This window comes from Acanthochromis polyacanthus, chromosome 4 (genome assembly GCF_021347895.1).
Source record: "Acanthochromis polyacanthus isolate Apoly-LR-REF ecotype Palm Island chromosome 4, KAUST_Apoly_ChrSc, whole genome shotgun sequence".
Lineage (NCBI taxonomy): Eukaryota > Metazoa > Chordata > Actinopteri > Pomacentridae > Acanthochromis > Acanthochromis polyacanthus.
This window is the reverse complement of record NC_067116.1, coordinates 28,622,966-28,645,377: the sequence shown is the minus strand read 5'-3', so window position 1 is coordinate 28,645,377 and position 22,412 is coordinate 28,622,966. Positions and strand designations below refer to the sequence as shown.

At 39.5% G+C, this 22,412-nt stretch overlaps 1 protein-coding gene across 1 annotated transcript; it reads left to right on the top strand.

The window, feature by feature from the left end:
• The first annotated feature begins 1,552 nt into the window (after positions 1–1,552).
• si:ch211-247n2.1 (calcium-activated potassium channel subunit beta-2) lies at positions 1,553–21,635 on the top strand. The gene is made up of 5 exons (XM_022216578.2): positions 1,553–1,666; positions 14,752–14,859; positions 14,975–15,145; positions 15,249–15,444; positions 18,528–21,635. The coding sequence occupies exons 1-5, from the start codon at positions 1,617–1,619 to the stop codon at positions 18,810–18,812; spliced, it is 810 nt and encodes a 269-aa protein (XP_022072270.1). The 5' UTR covers positions 1,553–1,616; the 3' UTR covers positions 18,813–21,635.
• Positions 21,636–22,412: the final 777 nt, after the last annotated feature.

Genomic DNA, 22,412 nt, shown 5'->3' with positions numbered 1-22,412 from the left:
GCATTTGTGTATTTCTTCTCTGTATTGCTCAACATACAGATAACAAGGGGTTGGAACAAACTGATTCTGCCTCACAGTAAAGACTTAATAAGCCTGAAGCTGCTTCAGAGGGAAACAAAAGAAAAACTGCACTTGATGGTTAACTAATGCGTCCTCACATATATTCTCCTTGTGGGGTGAATGTGCACTTCCAGTTCTAAAAATGTAATCTGTTCAACCAATATCCTCAAAATCCAGCAGCAGAGAAACTATTTATTTTGTTCTGTATTACTTTCCAGACTGAAACATTTAGCAGCACATTATGCAGATTTGATGAAGTGGGTTCACTTACATATTTGTAAAAATCCTGCTATGTTGAAAAATCGCACTGCTGACAGTATTTTGTAAGAGATTTTATTAATTCCTTTGCTACAAACTGAAGTTGGGATGTGCATCTCTTCGTGGTCATTTCACATTCATTCTTAGTTGTTTTGTGTTTGCATATTTTGCATTCTTTGTGACCATTTTAAATCCATTTGTAGCTGTTCTGCATCACCTTTGACACATTTTGATACTTTTGTGATAATTCTGCGACTCTGTAGTTATTTCACATCATTTTGTGGTCATTTTACTCCTGTTTTTGGTTATTTTACATCTATTTGTATATATTTTGCATCCTTTGTTTTGTGTCTTGTCGCATATATTTCTGTTATTCTTCTCTTTATATTGTTTTTGCATCTTTTTGTGGTCGTTTTGCATGTCTTTGTGATCATTTTGAGTTTCGTCATCATCTTCTTTCTTGATTTTGTGTCTATTTTTCATTTCTTTATAGTCATTTTGCATATGTTTTGGGGTATGTTGTGTCCTTTTGTGACCATTTTACATCTCTTTGGGCCCCTTTACAACCCTCTATTGCCATTTTGCATATCTTTGTGTGAAATTTTTGATCTATCCACCATGTCATTGTTTTACATGTTTTTATAGTAACTGTGCATCTCTTTATGGGTATTTTATGTCTCTCTGCAGCTGTTTTGCATCTCTTTGTTTTAAATCCTTTTGCGGTTATTTTGTATCTGTGAATATTTCTGCAATGCCTTCATGTTTTTTTTGCATTTCATTGCAGTTGTTTTGAGATCATTTTGGGGTTTCTTGTCGTTATTTTGCATTTCTGTGTTGCTATTTTGTGTCTCTTTGCATATGCTTTGGATCATTTTATGCCCGTTTGCAGTCATTTGATTAATTTAATAACAAGTAAGACGTCATTTCACAGAAAAGCTCTGGCTCAGCAGTCAGTTAGGCTGGTTGGCTGCCATTGAGGCCTTCAATGTTCTGGAAGTTAGTACAGTACACCCTGAAAGCCTCTGAAAGTGCAAACCCTCCCTGGTGGTTGTCATGAAAGAATGAATAAAAACTACAACAACAAGCTGTTCTGTTATAAAGAAAAAAAATCTTAATTATGTGTGCAGTCGTCACCCTCTCCCACAATCAGGAAGGTGAGCAAAGCCTCCACTTCCTCCAATTCTCTCTCTGTTTGCTTATTGGATTCCACTTCATCCTGTGGACTGTGCACTGTGTTATCGTGATTGTAAAGCCAGTCCTTTCAGTCAGTCACATGCAGACATAAATACGTTAACAGAATGCTACACCAGAGGAGCTACAGAGAGGTCGGTGTCCATCGCACCTCAGGGTGAGAACAATGATCAGTTTCTCCATTCAGTCAACTCAGCTCTAATGCCTGTTTTTATTGTCTGGCTTTAACTCTGTTGCACTTTTGGGCATATTCTTGTATGAGGCCAACAGACGAGGATGAGGTGCTATAGCAGTCATGTAAAGTAGTGCCTTGGGGAGTGTTAAAATGCTTCTGATTATATTAAAATTGCCCTGGACATGTTACATGAACACATGAATGCGTGAAATAGGAATCCACTGCTGTGGGGCATAATTGCAAAGTGTTTGAATACTGTTTATTCCAGTGTCAACATTCAGATCTAAGAGATTTAAGAATCCCTCATACAGAAAAACTACAAATATTCATCATCATTCATGGATATATTTGGTAGATATTCTATATTTTGTATGCTTTTGTTGTCACTGTTTTAACATCATTAGCTTCCTACTAACTACAACAAGTAGCTTTTTTCACTGAAAATAGAAAAATCCACTGTTCACTACTTTCTCGGTGTCAAATAACAGACAACACCAGCAGTTGGTAATTATACTGAAGATGTAGCAGCGTAAAGTTCAGATATTTGCAAAGAAGGTTGGTGGAGACCAAAACAGAGATAAAAATGAGAATCTGCTGGAGACGATAGTATGTGGTGTGTTTGCTACTTGTTTCAGTAGACAGTGAACAGAAAATCAATAAATGCAGGTTTCGTTGCCATAAAGGTTGTCACTGTCCGAGATGTTGACATTGTCAGACGGTATGAGAATTTGTAGTTGCCTCAAGGTATGAGGTTTGTATTCCCAAGCACATTATTCATCTGTCAGACATTCTGTGCCTGATTAACCACTGAGGAGAGGAAAAAAAGTCTCATATTTGAGCTTTTAAAGTTTACTTTAATGAAACTTTATATTGGAGTTACTTTGTCCGCTCCTGCTATTCTCTTTCCTTTGTGGTCTCTCATCTGATTTTAGACCAAACTCTGTCCCTCTCCCCACCAAATCCCTCAGACAATCATCATCGCTCACTGATTATTAGTGTGAGCAGTGAGGGGCAGTGTGGTCACTATGGCTGTGGCTCAGTCTGCAGTATGGGAGGCATGCTGAGGCTGCTGGAGCTGCTCCATTCCTGATAGAGTATCGCATGTTGGCTCAGCACAGAGGACACTTCTTAACTATGCAATGGATTTAAAACACAAAAGAGGCACCTGCACTCTGGAAACTTTTTGACTTCTGCTGCATTTGAAGGTAAGTTCATGCAGTTTGACAAAATGAGAAAGCTCTGAATAAGTCTTCTGATGATATTTTGGCGTTTAAGAAAGTGTTTAATGACGCTGTAAACGTTTTGGATGAAACCTTATCGTCAGAGTAGTTGCCTATGAAGTCTGGTTGTCTTTGTGAATCAATGATATGAAGACGAAATCACCGATGTTCAGTTGACTGTAAATTCTGACTTGAGAGCATAACTCTTACCTCCTAGACAAAAAAAAAATCTGAATGAGATATGTCAGAAGTAAATATAAACACAAGATAATATACAGCCTCCAAATGCTTTCTCCATATTTGGAGAATGAATGAACCTACTGGAGAGCTACTGTAAACTGTAGCTCAGCTGCTAATTTAATTACATGTACTAAAATGACTTCCCAGCACTCTGGATTATTCCATTAATGTTACCTCGCTGTGAGGAGTCACCAAGTCTGGTCTGAACCATTAACACCAGCTGTCTCCACCGCTCTACCATTACCACTCCTAACAATCACAGCAAAATATGTGACAGATGAGTCAACTTTAATGTGATCTACAGTAGATCATGCTGTCCTGCCATCTTTACGTCTGTCTGTTTCGCTGCCTGTGCTCCCCTATTCGCCTATAAGCTCAGAAATCTGTCAGTATATGTGTATTTTATTGTTTTATTTCAAATATTTCCAATAATTCATGTTTGTCTGGTGTTTCATTGCCCCTGCTGCTCTAAAGATGCTGTGGGTCAGTGACAGGTGTCCAACCAGGATGTTCTCTTACTCATGTTATTGGTGTTGTGACATTGAGCCACTAGGGGGCCCTGAAGCAAAATTGAACCATGGACCCCTTTGACCCTTGATCCCTGCTACTGTCGGTGCTCTGTGCAGCCTTTTAAGTCACCTTCAGGTGAACTGCAGAACAAAACATGGCAGCTTTGACATACAGTGTTTTGTTTGGAGCCCAGCGACAAGCGGCTTTGATGTATGTCAGTTTGTTTGTATTAATCTCATTACACATGGCTTTATTTAGAAATGTGCATTAGAGGTGTTAGTAGCTGAAAAGCAATGACACATGCTACTTAAGTGCACCGTCCTCGGGTCAGTTCTAACTGAAGCTCTCTTCAGCTACCTTGTTGCATGCCTCACATAGCCCATCTGCCTTTCAACTGTCCATTCAATGCAAAAATCAATAAATATAATTTTAGAAATATGCATCATGTAAGCACACAATATTTTTAAGCTACATTGAAAACAATGCCTTTCAATAGGTCAATCATTCTAAAATCATGTGAAAATGCAGCTTAGCTGCTACAGTCCTCTGCATTCAATTTAAAAAATTCAAATTAACAGAAAATTTGCCCTGAGGCCTGGCAGGTAGGACCACCAGGGTTGTAAGTAACTCTGCAGCTGTTCATCAAAATGGGAAATTCAAACTGGTGACCCTACAATTACAAACCTAACCTGTCTGAATGCAGATCATTTTCAAGACAGCAAGACGCAGAGTATATAGACAGAGTTTCTTTAGAAAAAAATACTCTTTATTGTCATTGTAGGTCATACAATGAAATTTTGGATGATAATACTCATCCCAGCAGCAGAAACCCTGAAATACACAATAACCCTCTGAAGTCCAGACGGTTTCTGGGCGTTTATAACATTTTTACTCACTGTTGGGTCATTTTTACCTCAAAATAAATTCCTACACTTCTATGGAAACAGCCCAGCCATGGCTAGAAGACGAGAGAACTCGTAAAATGATTGTGTGCAGTATGATGCAGTTATCAGACAAAAACAAACCCTGAAATCAATATGGGCAAAATAGCTTTCAGAGTGTTCACAGAACATGGTTACTAATACTGGGGGAAAAACAGTCTCTCTATATACTATAAATGTTTATGTTTAGATGTTTTACAGTCTCTGCAAACTCAGCATTTTAAAATTACTCTGCACATTAACTCTAGAAATAAATTTCACCATGCTGACTGTATCTTCCAACAATTTGCTGATAGTTTGCTGCTCTGTTTACCCTTTCTGAACCATGCTGCATTCATTTCATTGATCAAGCATGCGTTTTTCTTTTTTTGTTGTTGTTGTTGCTCTTCATCTCTCATATTTGTTTCAATACTCGTCTCCTCTCTGTCTGTGTAAACACATCCTGCAGTTCAAATATTCCAAGTAGTTTACAATTTCTTCTGTTCTTACAGTTTCTGGCTCTGGCGAATGGTATAATTGTGGAACTTTTTAAAAAATGATGTTGTGAACCAGCAAGTTTTGGATTTTTGACAGTTAAAATACTATAAAAAAACACGAGAACATTCAGTAAAATACTCTAAGGTTTATAAAATAAATCAAATAAATATAAAGTGCACGCAAATTCAGAAATATTACTGCAAATATTACTGCAGCTTACACGGAAAAAATACTTTAGTTCATTCAGTGAAAGATGAATACTTAAGCGGCTCAAGAAACATGTCTAAATGTGAGATTTGGAAACAAAAAGAGATGATGTGGCTCAGTCCGAACACGCTGTAAGAGATGGCAACAGTAGTGCCATCAAATGTGTTTTCCCCACATGTGAATATCCACTGCTCAGTTTAACAATGAGCTCATTTTATTACCCCTTTATTTTATTTGCTGCACTACAGCTCTTCGATTCTAAACACAGCTGAGCAGCTGTGTCCGACTCTCACTGTCTGAAAAAGACAACTGCAGACTACGAACACAAAACACATGCCATCCAAATAACCTTCCAGAAACAGAAGCATGACATCACTGCTGAGACGCACCCAGTGTGTCCACTCCTGTTTGTTGTGGGGACATAAATCTGTTCCTTGCCTCCCTCATGGGGACACAAATCAAGTCCTTGAAATATACATCATTCAATTTCAGGGTGATGATATGATTTGGGGTTTGGCCCGTAGTCGTGATGGTTCGGGTGAACTCTGTGTGGGTAAGCGTAAAAGGATTCCTGTGTGTCAGCGCAGCACCTGTGCCGTCATCGTGCCACCTGATAGTCGCGCCTTCCAGGAACGCCATGAGGTTTATGTGCCAAAGACAGACAAGGGGCTTAGCTTCTGACTTGCTTGAGATGAAGCGAGCATACGTGTGTGTGTGTGTGTGTGTGTGTGTGTGTGTGTGTGTGTGTGTGTGTGTGTGTGTGTGTGTGTGTGTTTGTGTGTGTGTATGTGTGTGTGTGTGTGTGAGCGCATGTGTTGATGTGGTATGTGGCTGAGTGGCTGTCTAAGGAAGCAGCAGAGGACAGATCTCAGTATGTGGACAGCATGTGCCAGCATGTGTATACGGCAAAACGTTTGACCGCATCACAAAGCATTCCTCCCGTGGATTTGCCAGCACACGACACTGCATCCATGACCTTTTTAACAGTTGTAAGAAAGGTGAATAAATAGCTCTGAGCATGTGTCTGCATTAAACAGTAGCAGATGTAGAAACCCTTGAGCTCTCTCTTGATGCGGCAAGCTTTTTCTACTGTACATGTAGCTCTTTAGGGTGCTGGGCAATAAAGCTGAAAGATTTATTAAGATTATATGTTGTATTTCTCTTCAATATTTATAATTATTAATAATTTGAAATTACACATTTTTGATAGACGAGCAGAAGAAAGGTTTAAATAGAAATTATCACTAACTTTATCAAGGTATAAAGGTAATCATTTCAATATTAAAACAACAATGAAAAGGTAAATTAATAAGGATAGAGGAATGATCTCACCTTAATACACATTAAATAGACGTAACCACATCATGTTTAAAGCTCAAGGTTACAGCTGCAGGTTTTTAAAATGCATCTACAGTGAATAAAAACATGACAGGGGCAAAAAAACCAAACAAACAAAAAACCTCAGGATCAGCTGGGAGTTCTAAACTCTGCAGCTCTTTTCCCTTTGTTTGATCAGGGTGTCATGAGGACAGTGGAGTATTGAAGCATCACTGGCTTCTAATAAAACATAGAGATGGTTTCTGAACTTTTATTGTGTATTGGCAACATTGATTTTTTCATCCGCATGTCAGTCTCCTCCTCACTGCCTTCATCCAGCCACCTCCCACATCCACAGTGACAGATGCAGATGAGAGGCTGACGTAAACTCCCTTAAAGACCCGACACCTCAGACAGAGCAGCAGTTGAAGCACAGAGGCCAGTGGGATAGATGATAAAGCTGTTGGATCGCTATCACCCAGTTCCTGGTATTCTCAGCTTTCTATCGAGCAGAATCCATCAGCAGATTTTGTCATGAACTTTTTGAGAGCAGAAACTACATTTTTACACCATTCAGGAGATGTAAGGGCTCCTGAAGCTTCCTCGTAGGCAGCAGTCACAACGTTTGGGTGCATAAAATGGCAGAAATCATTTGGATGAAGGTAAAAATAAGCCCATGTGAGGAGGATTTGTGAAGCTCAGGGTGCCATGTTAGGAGACAACTGCTCCGACAGTCTGACTATTGACTTCTGTCCAACACCATCGTCAGAAATCAGGTGAGCTCCTCTTCATCAGCTCCACTCATGTGGGCCCCATAAAATATGAGTTATGCACTTGTAAAACAGGGTGTTACTACTGAGCCACTCATGTTTTCATGTACCCTGAATCATGGCTGATGTTTCTATTGCTTTTTGCATTTTGTTTGGAGTCTTCTGGCGTCTCTTGAGTAGTTGTTTCTCTTTTCAATATGTAATAAGCAACATGTACACATAGGTAGTCTGTGTTTAGTTTCAGGAATATTTGATGTGGTCGGGTGGCAAAGGCACTAAAACGTGTTAAATCTGCAGTTGTAGTTTTTGGGATTTTTTTCTCAAAGTGATTTTCCCCAAGTAGCTTTTTTTATTAACAAAATTGGATGAAATAATACACCTGCTTTTTGCATTTTTTATACTTGTTCAGATCTTGGTTACACTTTATATGAATTCATTTCATCAATAAAAGAGCATTTTGGGTATATCCACAATATATGAAAGCCTGTTGACTTTACCACCATGGCAACGAGTCTAACAAACCCATTCTGAGTAATCTGTTGGGGTCCAGTGATACTAATGTGGTATTCTGACGCTGGCGGCGGCGGAGACGGCCCATTCGGATCCATCCGTTTGGTCTCCCAGATGCAAATTTTGCACACTACCTTCATTTTGTCTTCAGTTAAACTGAAGAATTCCCAAACAGTGGAGGTCTTCGGCATCTTGTCTTGTGTTTATGCAACGAAGTGAAGCGTGACATCAGAGTTGGCAGCCACCTGGCCATTCGAGTGGTGATAAACAAACATGAATGGATGAGCTGAGATGAGCCAAACACGGCGGGATGAGACGAAGTGGGCCGAAGGTGAAGGGAAGAGATGAGCTCCGAATATTCCTATTTTCGTCTGGGGGAGGAGGGGTAATCACCTAGACATATGTGTATATGTCATAGACATATGTGTGCATGTTTATGTGATCACATGACGGGATGAGCTGATATGAGCCGATGTGGGCCGAAGGCGGAGGGAAGACAGTAACGCCGAATATTTGTTCCACCCGGTAACGTCCGACCTTGTGGGGGGCGAATATTCGGATACCAAAATTAATATCCGGATACCGCCGTAGCGAACGAATATTCGGATATTCGGGATATTCAGGATATTCGGGTCCATCCCTACTCTGAACTGCAGGTTGTGTTTCCACAGAGCCAATTGGAAACAAGTATGAGAACACATTCAAAAATTAGGCAGTCGTTATTTTAAGTTTTAGTTACATCTGCTGCACTGACTCCAATTTTTGGTTAAAAAAAATCAAAATTCAACTTTTGCTGTTACTGTTTTTATGATTTTTGTCATTGTAATTCTGTTACACTGCACAAAAGGCATTTTCCAGTGCCTTCTACTACTAGTCATTTTGTGTTGCTTCCATCGAGGTTCAGGACTTTATATTGCAGTGGAAAATTCTACAATTTCATTTGGCAGACACTTTTGTCCAAAGAGACGTACAACACAAGCAAGAATTCAGACATTAGGAAAAACGTGTAGTAAGTGCAAAAGTGCGATTGGTCAAAGGTGTTGCCATCAAGTTGCACAAAATGAGCACAGTGAAGAAAAAAATGCACAGGAGCCCAAAATGCATCAAAATTGCTTGGAGTTGGGAGGTTTACAATGCCATATTTAAGATAAGATAATCCTTTATTGATCCCCAGAGGGGAAATTCAGAAATTCAGAAATTCAAATTTAGATTTCTCACCACTTACCATCTCATCAGTGGTGTAGATTTTACTGAACAGTGACTCAGTGAGCTGCAGCTAAGAGCTCTGTTGTCCTAAAAGGCCTGAAACTGCATTCGCATCGACCAACCAGACGGAAAACACACACAGGATCAGCAAATATTGATGTAGGCACCCATCAGGCGGTCCCTCACTCATGGCCCCATCACTTTTATAGACCAACAGTGTGTCTGTGCGTGTAATGAAGCACGTTTCAGTCAATATTTAGCACTGTCATGTTTACTGTTCCTGTTTTAGAAGCCAGGTGCCAACAGGTTTCTCATGTTTTGGTCTCTCTTTTATTTTTTTTTATGTTAGATACTTGACATATAATCCACTCTGGACAGCTGGACAGCTGCACATCTTTAGAGTCTGTACATCAATATGCTGAACTAAAAATAAGTATATCAAAATAAATAAAATGAAAAATGTGTGAAAAATAGGTCTCATTTATGAACCTAAAGGATGCGACCCCTCAGATTTATCTTGTGACCCTTTGGGGAACCTCAATTAGCACAATGAGAAATGACTGGTTTTGCAGAGGGTCAGGATTTCACCCTTAACCCTCTGAAATATTAAAATACAGAGTTCCGCTGTTAATTTAAGTATGTTTACAACAGCACAGTAAGGACAGAGTGAGAGATACAACCCATTAAATAGACAATGCTCAGATGTTAGGGGTTAGAAAGTAATTGGACACATCTGAGTGCTATATAAAATGTTTAATTTTCATTGATATAAGCCGTAATTGATCATTTCCTATGGCTTATATATGACTTACGGGCTTAAAATCTGCAATGCAGCACTTTCTTTTCAATACACCAGAATGGACCTATTATTATATAACGTGTCTTTGTAATTTCAGCAACAGTGTTGTCTAACCTTCACTGCATCAACTTTTACGAGAGAGCGTGATTTCCACTTGTGCGGGAGGTCTTAAACTGTAAAGGAATGACAGCTATGTGCTGAAGACAGCGTGTCCACATACCACTTCACGTGTGTGGAGTTTTTCCGTTAGTTTACGAAGACAACTGTCTTTAGACAAATATAACACTCAAAGACGTACATGTAGATGTGTGTAGGCATGCAGCCACTCAACACACTCATCACAAATAAATCAAAGTAACACGTTCTCAGAAAAGGCACACACACACAATGTCAGCCCCACCCTTGTGCATGTTTTTCTGCATCTAAAAGAAGACTAACAGGTTGGCATACTCACATTTGATGTATATTTGATTGAGGTATCCATCCATCCATTCTCTATACACCGCTTTATCCTCACTAGGGTCGCGGGGGGTGCTGGAGCCTAAAGAATTCCATCCATTTGGGATGAGGCCACACCTCTTGATTGATGTCCGATGCCGTCATCTGCACGTTACACAAAGGGCAATTCTAAAAACATCAGCATCGCATTCTAATTCAGGGTTTTGCCCAAGCAACCAGTGTCAACTTTCTTTCTTTCTAGACAGTAGGATTAAAGAAAGTAGGACAAGGTATTGCTTGGATACTGGTACATGAACAATAATGGAGATTTGATGTGACATTTTTGTATTTTAACAAAATATGCCAAACTTTTCAATCTATCAGTCTTTAAGGTACCCATCGTCTGCATATTTACAGGTTCATACATTTTTTGGGCTCTACCTGATTATTTTTACATTAATGTTGAGAAAACGTGACATTTCCTCTTACTGTACATTTCCTCCACCTCTTCTCAAATGCTACATTTGTCTCTTTAAGACCTCCCCTCCCAGGCTGATTTGGTCTGCTCTGATTGGTCAACTGGTCTGAGAAAAGCAAGGTATTGTTGGTTACATACCATCATCCAAGATCTTTGAGCATTGAGAAGTAGGTCTTTCAGAAGCAGCTGCATGGAAGCTGATCATTCTGCATTTGGAGGCCCACCAAACTAGCCACTAGACAGGTGTTATCCAGATGTGTTACATAGTGATGTAACTTAGTAATGGATGAAAAGCCTGGACTTCAAACAAGGTGTTTCAGGCAGGTAAGGAGCAGTCTTTTCTGTGGGAGAGGAAATTCTCTTGGTTTGGTCCAGGTTGCAAGTTTACAGACCTTGAACATGCCTAACAACAGCAACAACAGAGCACAATGGAGGATAGGGAGAAGCCAGAAAAGCATAATAAGGGCTCTTTAATGCTGTAGAAACAAAAGCAGTGGCACAGCTGTTAGTGCTAGCCTAATCAAGGTATCAATGACCTGCGGCCGTGAGCAATAACATCAAAACTCCGAAGAATATTATCAAATTCAAGCTCTAAATGAAACTGGACCAGCTTTTGATTCACTGCAGTTGGTGTTTTAACCTGGGAGGTGTTTATAGTGTCATTTATTTTGGACTGTAAATGAACAAGCAAGGGCTAATCCAAGATTACTTTTCGTTGACTTCCCTGGAGCCTTTAATACAATGTAACGTCACGTATGAGTAAATAAAGCTTATAACCTCCTTCCATTTAGGTCATCGAGTCATGATGCGGATTATCAGTTTCCATAACAGAACTCAGACAGTAGCTGCAAATGGTCGAGCATCTGAATCAGGCAGCACTGGCTCATTAGTGGAAGGATTGAGTCCTTCGCATTTTGTTTTTTGACTTGTGCACAAATTAGTGTTGCAGTAAATATGCAAATGCTGTAAAACTTGCTCAAGAAAGACAAGTAGTCACATAATGAAAGAATTTGTGGAATGGAGTGATTTTGTTTTAAGAGATAAATGTAAACAAAACCAAAAAAGGTTTGTGGAAATGGTTCAACAGCATCTCTGCTGCCAACAGCTATACACACTCCTTTGTCAGGACAAGAAACAATTGCAAAGTATTGTCAGTCTCTGCTCTGAAATTATTGGCAAAACACACACAAAAATCTCATTAAGGTTAAGACCAGACACTACAGGCAAAACAAGCTTTTTCCTTCTTTCAGACCAGTGGAAAGGAAACATCTTAGATATACACTTAGGTGTATATTTTACTGCACCTTATCTATTTAAGTCTTCAGATTTCAATTACAACACACATAGTTAAATGCAGCTTTCTCAAAGTGAGTTTTTTTGTCAAACAGACATCTCTGCTTCAGTAGCACTTAGACAGCTCAGACTTTTCAGTTTTATTCTTTTCTCTACGCTGAAGGTTTTTTACAGCGGGATTTGTTCATGTATCCTTCACAGCCTAATGTTTACCATAATTCCTTTCCAAAAATTAAAACCAAACTGACTTATCAGTAGGGCTGGACCCGAATGTCCAAATATTCGGTCGTGACGGTGGTATCCGAATATTAATTTTGAGATCCGAATATTCACAGTGGTCCTGGGTTCCTGTTGGTGCACGGCAATGCCCGTCCTCATGTGGCAAGAGTATGCAGGCATTTCCTGGAGGATGAAGAAACTGATACCACTAACTGGCCCCCACGCTCGCCTGACCTAAATCCCATAGAACACCTTTGGGACATTATGCTTCGGTCCATCCGACACCACCAGGTTGCTCCTCAGACTGTCCAGGAGCTCAGTGATGCCCTGGTCCAGATCTGGATAGATTTACCCCAGGACACCATCTGTCGTCTCATTAAGAGCATGCCCCAACGTCGTCAGGCTGCATACAAACATGTGGAGGCCATACAAACTACTGAGTACCATTGAGTTGCTGCCAAGGAATTTCTGTAAGATGGAGTAGCGTGCCACATAATTTTTTCACTTTGAGTTTTGGTTTGTCTTGAATGCAGCCCTCTGTAGGTTGATAATATTCATTTCCATCAAACGATGTGGCATCTTATCTTAACACATTGTCCAGTTCATAAAGTGTTCCTTTATTTTTTTTGAGCAGTGTATAATACCTCATTTGCATATTTAGATATAAAATTTCAGGACACTTGGAATACAAAAAAACATTGTCTTCATGTTAGCTACCAACAAAGAAAGTTTCATAGTGACATCTGTTAGTTTTTTTCTGTTTTTTTCTGTGTTGTTTTTGGCTTATTCTTATATAGTGTCTACATGTACAGCTACATGTAGTGTATGTAGTTTTCATTGAAAACATACAAGACTATGAACAACTTCACACATATTGTCGTTGAGTCTTTTAAATTCATGGCATCAGGAATGTGTTTCAGGTTTTCGGTTGAATTTATTTGAACTGAATAGACATTTAAAAGACAGAAGAAGGCACATGTTTGTTTCGCTAAAGCCTGAAGAGTGAAAACTAAACCAGGCACTTGTTGCATAATGAGATGTAATTCCTGAAAGGGCTAAATTAAAAATAGAGTGAGCAAGAGGCTGCAGACTTTATTAGAGTGGCTTGTTTCCATGTGTTGTTCAAACACTGGGAAACATCGTCAATCATACATACAAGAGTTGGTGGGAAACTGTGGGAAGCTGAAGGAGACACTCCAACATTGAAGGTTGTTTGTTGTCAAAGCTGCAAATCCTGAACACAAACAGTAAACACTAAGGTGATAATAGTGAAACCTCTCAAGGTGAGTATGGAGCTTATTGACAACTGATGAAAGGGACCTGTTAGGCCTGGGTTGTAAATAACTGTGAGGGATGGTGGGTCAGCTCAGTGTTGATATACGAATATACATTGTGACAACCAGCTGGAGTTGCTTTCAACTCTTCATGCTTCCTGCAGTCTGTCCAGCATGTGAGATATTTGGTGCTCGAGGGAAAAATTTTACTATAAGGAAGCACTCAACATGTTTTTGCATCGATTTTGTCACATTGCTATCGATTTAAAGCATTTAACATGGGAAGATACATTTTAATCCATAGAGTGCACCTGCACAATTGAAATGAAACCAAAAGAATGCAGGTTTTATTTTCCAAACTAATGTTTAAAAAAGATATCAAAATTCATCTGTTGCACAAAGTAGTCTAGTTCTAACTCTGACTCACCAGATGTAGACTGCAGGTAAAAACCTTCCATTAGCCACATTTTTGCACACAGTTTTATTGTTGCCTTTCTCATAGCATTTACAGCACTTTGGTCAACTCAGGTTGTGTTTAAAATGTACAAATAAACTTGATTTGATTTGATCTGATTCTTCAGCACTGACAAAGCAATGTTGAGATAACTTTGGCTGTGCAAGATTTTTCAGTTCTTGACTAAACATGACCTTCTGATTGAATTAGAAGTTTTTAAGTAAAAACATGACTGCCTGAGCATCCATGTCAAACCACAGAGCTCAGTTCATTCCAGCAGAAAGTGCTCCAACAGTTTCAAGGAGATATCACAAATTAAATCTAGTCAAGAGTAACAAACACATTCAATTACAGTCTTCCAGCACTATAAAATCTCAACACAATGCATGTTCGTAGAAGAGCTGAGATTCTGTGTTAAGTTTCAGTGTGTCTATTATGCAGACTGATAATATCAGCAGTGGACAGCAGATGTCACTCAAACACATTGCTATTAGTTTACCGTTTGTTTGGGCACAGCGTAGCTCACTTTATCAGCTCAGAATTAGTTGTTTTTTGTCTTTGCAAAATTGCCGAAAGTCCATCAGACTAATCTGAGAGTTAACTGAAGACCAGCCCAATGCTACCAGACTCTTCTTAAACTGTCCCCAAGACAACAGAAATTAAATCCTCCAGGGTCTGTTGGCTTTTGAATAATAGTCTCTGTTTATTTCACAGGTGGGTCAGTTCCTCTAGCAGCAACAGTGGACTACAATTCCTACATTCCTCAGACAGAATGTTTCTGTGGGCAGGGAGTAAAGCAACAGATGGAAGAAATGATCGCAGGTATGATTTTATCTATCTGTTTTGATTAATGTCTAAAGCTCAGGGTCATGATCACAGAGATACAGCTAGAAAGGCTTTATTTGCTCTCAGTAGATGTATCCTCATCCTCTTTCAGATCCATCTACCAGCAGATCCGTGAGTATGAGGTCCTGGACAAGAGGAAGACAGTGACGGCTCTGAGGGCTGGAGAGGACCGAGCCATACTGCTGGGCCTCAGCATGGTCTTCCTGTCTATCATGATGTACTTTGTCCTGGGAATCACCATCCTGCGCTCCTACTCTGACAGGTAATTATCAGTGATGGATTTATCTACACATTGCCAAATAGAAGATACTCTTGCTGAGAGTATCCATTAGAACCTCCCAACATCAAACTATCCTGTTCTCCAGCGTGTGGACGGACGAGGCTCGCTGTTCTATTGTGAACTCCACCATAGTGTGGGATGTGAACTGCTCGTACAGCTGTGGAGTCGAGTGCTGGAAGATTTCCCGTTACCCCTGTCTACAGGTCTATGTCAGCCTCAACTCCTCAGGAAAGGTGGTGCGACTGTTGCACAACGAGGAGACGCATGACAGCAATCCTGAGGTACTGATGCTACTGCTTTCTGTGGGTTTTCCTACTCCTATGTTTGGTGTGGATGTAGAAGGTGAATACAGTTTTCTTTCTATTTTGGGCAGTTCCCCAGATCCAAATGTCTCTCACTTAAATTACTTGTTCAAATGCTCCTGCTCTACAAGTACATACAGTATATTCATACAATACCTCCACCAAGATTATATCCCCACAGGCACAGACTGGCCGTCATTGAGATTGGGAATGTGTTCAGTGGACCAGTCTTCTTTGCTGTTTTTTCCTATCTACAGACTACATACAATGTGTCTTAGCTGCTGCAACACAGGAGGTGAAATCCATAAGCAAACTTCCATAACAACTGAAAATATCAAGCACTCAGGTAGTTATTATCTAACTTGAGTTGCAAGCATCTAGTACTCAATGTTGAAACATGGATGGACAGAGTCAACCAGCAGAGGAGGCAACAGTCAAAGAAAAAGATTCGCTGACTTAAGTGTGTTAAGATTAGGGATGGCTCGATATCACTTTTTCACATCCCATACCGATATCGGTACTGCAGCCTTCAGGATCGGCTGATACCGATCCGATACCGATATGATTCTTTTTGTCATTCTAAAAGTTGTTAATAATACATGGATGTAATTTGCTTGACACTGACATCTAAAAACACCACGTTCATTGTACAACACCTGTTCTGGTCCCCTAAAGAAAGAAGGAAAACATGTGACAACAAGTTATGTGTAACTGCTGTGGCTTTATTAAAACTTAAAGCTCACATCGCTTTTAACAGCGTTTGTAAACACAACAGACCCAGCTGCACCATTCAGATGTTTGAAATAAAACTGCAACTTGGTGCACATATTGAAATTCAACTAAATAATCCCTGTGCATAAACAGAAAAGTCACATTACACCTCAATGGCATTGCAATTTTATGAATTAACATAAAATTCAAAATAATAGCATCTCCACTAGAACAATGTAGGTAGTACTCAGTAAGTTGCACATGGCTTCTCAAGACACACAATCAAAACAATAAAAATCTAGGCTGTACACCTAATTTGCTGCACCAAAACAAAAACAGAAAACAAGGGTAAACAGTGATAGTGCAATCTAGCGTCTTTTTTCTTTTGCATGCAGCTGCTGATGTTGTACTGTATGTAAAACACAGTGAACAATTATTTTATTGACACGTGTACAATACTGATGGAATATAAATAATATCTGGCGATTAAACCTTGGCTTGTCCTAACGTTCTCATGCGAGTGAAGCTGAGAGCAGCGTAGGATCTCCCCTGATGCCATTTAGACACCGGTGGGTGGACGTGCGGATGAGAAGAGGAGAGACCTGTCACCTAATCATATTTAACACGAAAACAAGTCCACAGTTCGCTACTTAATCACATTTAACCCGAAAAATAGTAGAAAACAACAACAAAAACAGTAAACGTACAACAGAAAAGCCGTCAAGCGGCCACAGAGTGAAACGTAAGGCGCACACGTTCACACGAAAATACTACAACAATCCACATTTTCCACCACACAAGGTGGTTGGTCATCCAGAAAAATGAACTCGACAATTTTCTCTGTTACATTTTGGCGTTGGAGCGAGTTTTGTACTCTTTTGTAGTGCTTCCTGCAACGATGGTTGCAGCGGGTCACTTTTTGTTTTGCACTCACCTGTAAAAAGTCTCCGTACTGCTTTCCATGATGCTTCTGCATATGCTTTATTAAGTTTGTTGTATTAAAATGTCCGGTTTTGCTGCCACCCCTTGAGACACTCATTTTGCAAATGTTGCACTCAGCTATTTTACTTTTCTCCTCCGTTCGTATATAATAATTCCACACGGAAGAGATGACCACAGCTCTCCAGACTTCTTTTCACTCTCTGCTCACATGACGAAAACACGGGCACATGGCAACCATGGCAACAGCTTGTCTGTGTTACAGCATGTCGTGAAAAGTGAAGATGAGGATATATGAGACAGACTGGGCTTATGGATCGGATGGAACGAGTTCTAATATAAAACTCCGATACTCAATCCAGTCATTTTGGCCTGGATCGAACTCAATATCGATCCAGCGGATCGGATCGAACCATCCCTAGTTAAGATATAACAAATTTGTTAAAACAGAACGCTCTGCTCTGTGAACTAACTACATATCTACCAAACATTTAGAAAGTTTAACCTAAATTTCTCCAAAGTGTTCAAAAATGGTTGTCAACTTTGACTATAAATTGGTAAAATAAACCTGTAAATTTGAATGCTTTCTTCTACACTACACGTCGTTTGTTGTTCTCATCGTAGTGTAAAAGGCATTTAATATTTGACAGCCAATCCAGCAATAAAATTATTTGTTCAAGACTTTATAGTCTAAACAAACAGGTGAACATTAAAAAAATGGTTAAGCAGGAGGGAGCACAAACTAATACAGAAAACATTAGTGGTGCTGGATGATGTTGTGGGACTGTAATGTAAATGAGAGCCCATGACACCATCCATGTGAGCAGGTTCGACATCATTCGAGTTGTTTGTTGTTGTTTTTTAACAAGAAATAGAAAGAATGGAAAGCATGTTGCAAAATTTTATTGGTAGAAGCAGCTACTGAGTCAAATTTGGTGTTGGCTGATCATTACATTAATTCAATTTTTCTTTTTCAGCACACAAACATCAGGAGGAAAAACTTGGAAAATTAGTCTGATTTGACAGTTTAGCCTGCCACAAACAATAAAAACTGTCAGACTGTGTGATTTTTAAAATGAGGGATTCACTGAGTGACAAACACTTTGTGCCAGTTAAATCTGATATCAAACTGGGGCTTCTTGACAGCAATTTTTTGGGTAGCTTTTTGTTGCCAGTTCGTCCTTTTGTCTACATACAGACAAGAATCAAACACTTTCATTCCTGTTTTTTCACATCTTTATTGTGAACTGCAAAAGTTGGTTTCAATCGAATCAGCTTTGGACACTTGTGCATTAATAATATCTGAACTATCACAAAAAACAGTGAGTTCTACATTGACAGAAAGCTCTCCTCTAAGAAAAATCTAACACAGCTTTCACTGTCACTTCTCTTTTTCTATCTTCTTTTATCAGTGCTTCTACATCCCAAAGTGCCATAAGGACTACGCAGCCACACACACCATAATTCAGAACATTTCTGATCGTCTCCGGTCTCAACATGTGATTCAGTGCTTTGCTGACCCTACAGACAGATCAGACAGCGCCATCCTGACTCAGATCTATGGACGGGTTGCTGTCTTCCACTCCCTGTTCTGGCCAACCTGCAGTCTGATTGGAGGAACCGTCATCATTGCCATGGTGAAGCTGACTCAGTATCTGTCCATCATGTGTGAGAGACTGAGTCGCATCAAGAGGTGATGGGCCACGAGTTAAAATGGAAGGTCCCTTTTGTATGGACAATAGGACAGCTAAAGCTGGCTCAAGGGGACGAGAAAAAAAGAGGAGCTGAGATCCTTTCTGTCTAAAACAGCTGCACTGCTGAGACTCAAAGACACTAAAAATCTCAAAGCACTTACAAAGAGAAGCATATGTTTTTGGACACAGGGTCAAATTCAGATATGAAGATGTGAACCCAGTTTGTTATGCAGCTGGTCACCAGTGTTGGTGGTTGAAGCTAAATAACAATCCTTGATATGATAATGTCATTTTTGTTGGCCAGTAATTTTGTAAGGTTTGCACACGTGACATACTGTATTAAAATAAGCTACCTATTCTGCTCTCTATGGCTTTGCACAACTAGTTGTGAAATATTTTGGAAATACCACTTTCACATCTGTGTGCTAAATACAGTAAAGAGCTACAGTCAGCACACTGTTCAGTTAGCTCAGTTAGCTTAGCTTAGCAGTGAAACAAACTTGACATAGCTACTCTTGCTCTGTTTAAAAGTAGCAGAATTACCTTTAATTTGTTAAAGAGCCCATATTCTGCAAAATCACAGCTTTCTGGTTATATGGTTGGGGCATACAAGAAATTTCTAGTTGGTTTAATGTTCAAAAACTTTTTTTTCACAAAGTACATTGCTGTTGCACCTCTTCTCTGCCTCGGTCTGAAACGCTCCATTTCAGCCTCTGTCTCTTTAGGCCCCCTCCTCTGTAAGTCCTTGGGACTGGTTGGTCAGCTGGTCTGATAAAAAGGAGGCAATATTGGTCACATATTGTAATTTCAGACTTCTGAGTATAGGCAGAGAAGAAGCCTCAGCAGAATCGGCTCTAATTAGGAATTATTGGCAGATTGCAAAAAACCTAATTGTTTCATGCCAAACTAGTGGCTGGGTAATCATTATGCAAATGTGTGACATGGTGATGTAGATAAGTGAGGGAAGAAAAGCCTGGACTTCCAACATACTGACTTTGGGGTTTTTTGGGTTTGCTGACCTTTTGCACACACAAAAAATGTCTTTCTAACATCGCAAAGAAAGGGCAGGAACCCAAAAAGCAAAATATGGGATCTTTAATACATTATATTTCGTAATTTTTCGTTGTTTTTACCTATTTCCAGTGATAAGCCAACTTAACAGACTGCTGACTGAAGAGTAATATGGACCACACAGACATCATAATAGTGGCATCAGTTTTCTCACGCAATATAAAAAGGCGCATCATCTTCTCAACTGCAGCTTATTACCAAAAAGTGATTATTAAGCCAATACAACAAGAGCTGCTGCTGCTCGAGTGGTCCTGGAGAAATTTTAACAAGCTTTGCTCTGATACTTGGAAATGTGAATATTAAAATGGGTTTGGCTTTAGGGGTTGTTGCCTTAAAACTCACACAAGTGCAATTTTTGTGCCTTAACTGAAGCCGATATCTGTTTGTACAGTTGTATAGTGTTTTATTCTTAACTGGCCTGGCCTTCATTTTTCATGACTTTTCCCATCAAACTTTTAGTCTAGGGGTTATAGGTCTCATTAGGACCTGGGAGCACAAAGAAGCACCCCAACAACTTTACTTTAAAGCTCATTTTAATCACAGTGACATGACTAATTTCAGCTGGAAAACCACTGAAAAATGACTACTGTACCTCTGAAGTCTGAGAAAATACTATTGATGGCGTTGTCTGTTGGGACTTGAGCCACTATTTTACTTTGCCTGAGTGAGTTTAAAAAAATTCTGTATGTTCACCTACGAGGAAGGGTGGGTCTAGCAAGCAAGTCGGATATCTGTGATAATTGCAATGCAACCTTGTGCACATTCAATTGACTGTACACTGTTATGCCCGACTAGTACAAATATACCAAACTAAACCCAAATGATTTCACTAAGTGTATTGACAGTGTGTAATTTTAAGGATTACAATGTTATCAGGGTTTTTTGACAAATGACAAGAATAGAATGATAAAAGAAATAATTAGAAAAAAATGAAGACTTAAAATAGTAATAAAAAAATCAACCAGATTTGTGAACTAGGGCTTTATTAGCTTACTAATACATGTTTCTGTCTATTTTGTGGCCACAAATGAAAGGAAAATGCAAAGATTGTCTGTCAGATAAGATAACACGAGCTAATTGCCTTTACCATAACACCAACCATCTTACTGTTGTGTAAATTCACCCTCCAAAGTCCCATTATAAGCCAGAAAAACTGTGGTTTATCTTTGTCTTTTCCATTTTACAGAGTTTTTTTTCAAGTTATATGATCTCAGAAGATTCATTTCATTTTGATTTGATTTATTGTAATCGTTCTTTAAGAAACGCCTTTATAGTAGTTTTCAGTGGCTCTGTGTCTGAAAGGACCAGAGAACATAAATCTGTCATTAGGTCAATGAATTCTAGTGGAAAAGCAAACAGTAACCAGCTGAAGCCATAAGGGTGGAAGAAGATGGATAGGAAGGTTTTCCATTAACACCACTAAATGTTTTTTTATTTTTTTGTTTAACACCAGTGTAAGCTCACTCACCATATCCATTACTGTCACTCTCTTCCATTTCCTTTGTCGTCATGCTGAAGCTGCAGATGACTGCAAATGTTTGTGGCAGCTATCCAGATCCTGCACATGATTGCAGAGAATCAAAGGAAATGGACTCCTAACAGAAAAACCAATAAAGTCCACTTCCTCATACTGGGTTTCATTTAAGATCATCACAGCTTTAAACATTATGTGATCGGGTTGAAATGTTCTTTCCAAACATGTTTTGCTACAGTAATGATTGTACTGCCAAATAAACACAAAGTGCCTCTTGTAAACGCTGTCTGACCCCTCAGTGATGAGAATTACCGATTTATACGTGATGGTGTATGTTTGTGTGTGTGTAAGTCTTAATGGAGAGATGACTCAGCATTGTGGTAACCTGGCCTCCGATTTCACACCTTGAGAGTCTGCCCAGTCTACAGTGTCAGTCTGTCTAGGTGTGGAATTCAACGACACTAACAAGCTGTGTACACAAAAGGGATAACATTTCAGCTACTTTATCCTGTGAGTCACCTTCAAAGGTAACACTTTCAAACTTCACCCGAGGAGGCAAAGGTATTCTGTGCTCAACAAGGGACTGTTTAAAATAAGAAAAATAGATGGTTTGCTTGGACTGTGGAGCCTGTCTGCTGGCACATCTGACTGGACAACCGGATGCCAGCCTTTGGATAACAACTTCACACAAACTTGTAGCGCACAGTCTGACTATGGGAATGCACTCATTTTGAGGTAAACATGTATTGTATTCAGTTTAGGAGGCTTTGAGACCTCTCTGTCAAACTTTGCTCACCCTGTTTCTTCACCAGCTTAATGTCATTTCTATCATCTCTACCAATGTCTACCAAATTTACATAGTGAAGGTGACTAGCTACTAGCTGTTTTCATAATCTTTAAGCTATTATGTTCTTTTCTATTTGAAAGAACTATGCTCAGTGTGGTTAATCTTGACGGATAATTTTGGTTTTTTCTGTGCTGACACTAACGTAATCTGAAAAGTCTTCTTTTCCCCATTTTAAATACCTCTGTGTAAATGCGCAAGCCTTCTCATAAGT

Bases quoted from the DNA above. Each gene is read 5' to 3' on its own strand.
- si:ch211-247n2.1 (XM_022216578.2), top strand. From the start codon at position 1,617: ATGCTACACCAGAGGAGCTACAGAGAGGTCGGTGTCCATCGCACCTCA. The intron at 1,667-14,751 runs GTGAGAACAATG...TTTATTTCACAG, and splicing joins GGTGTCCATCGCACCTCAGG to GTGGGTCAGTTCCTCTAGCA. The intron at 15,146-15,248 runs GTAATTATCAGT...CCTGTTCTCCAG, and splicing joins CTGCGCTCCTACTCTGACAG to CGTGTGGACGGACGAGGCTC.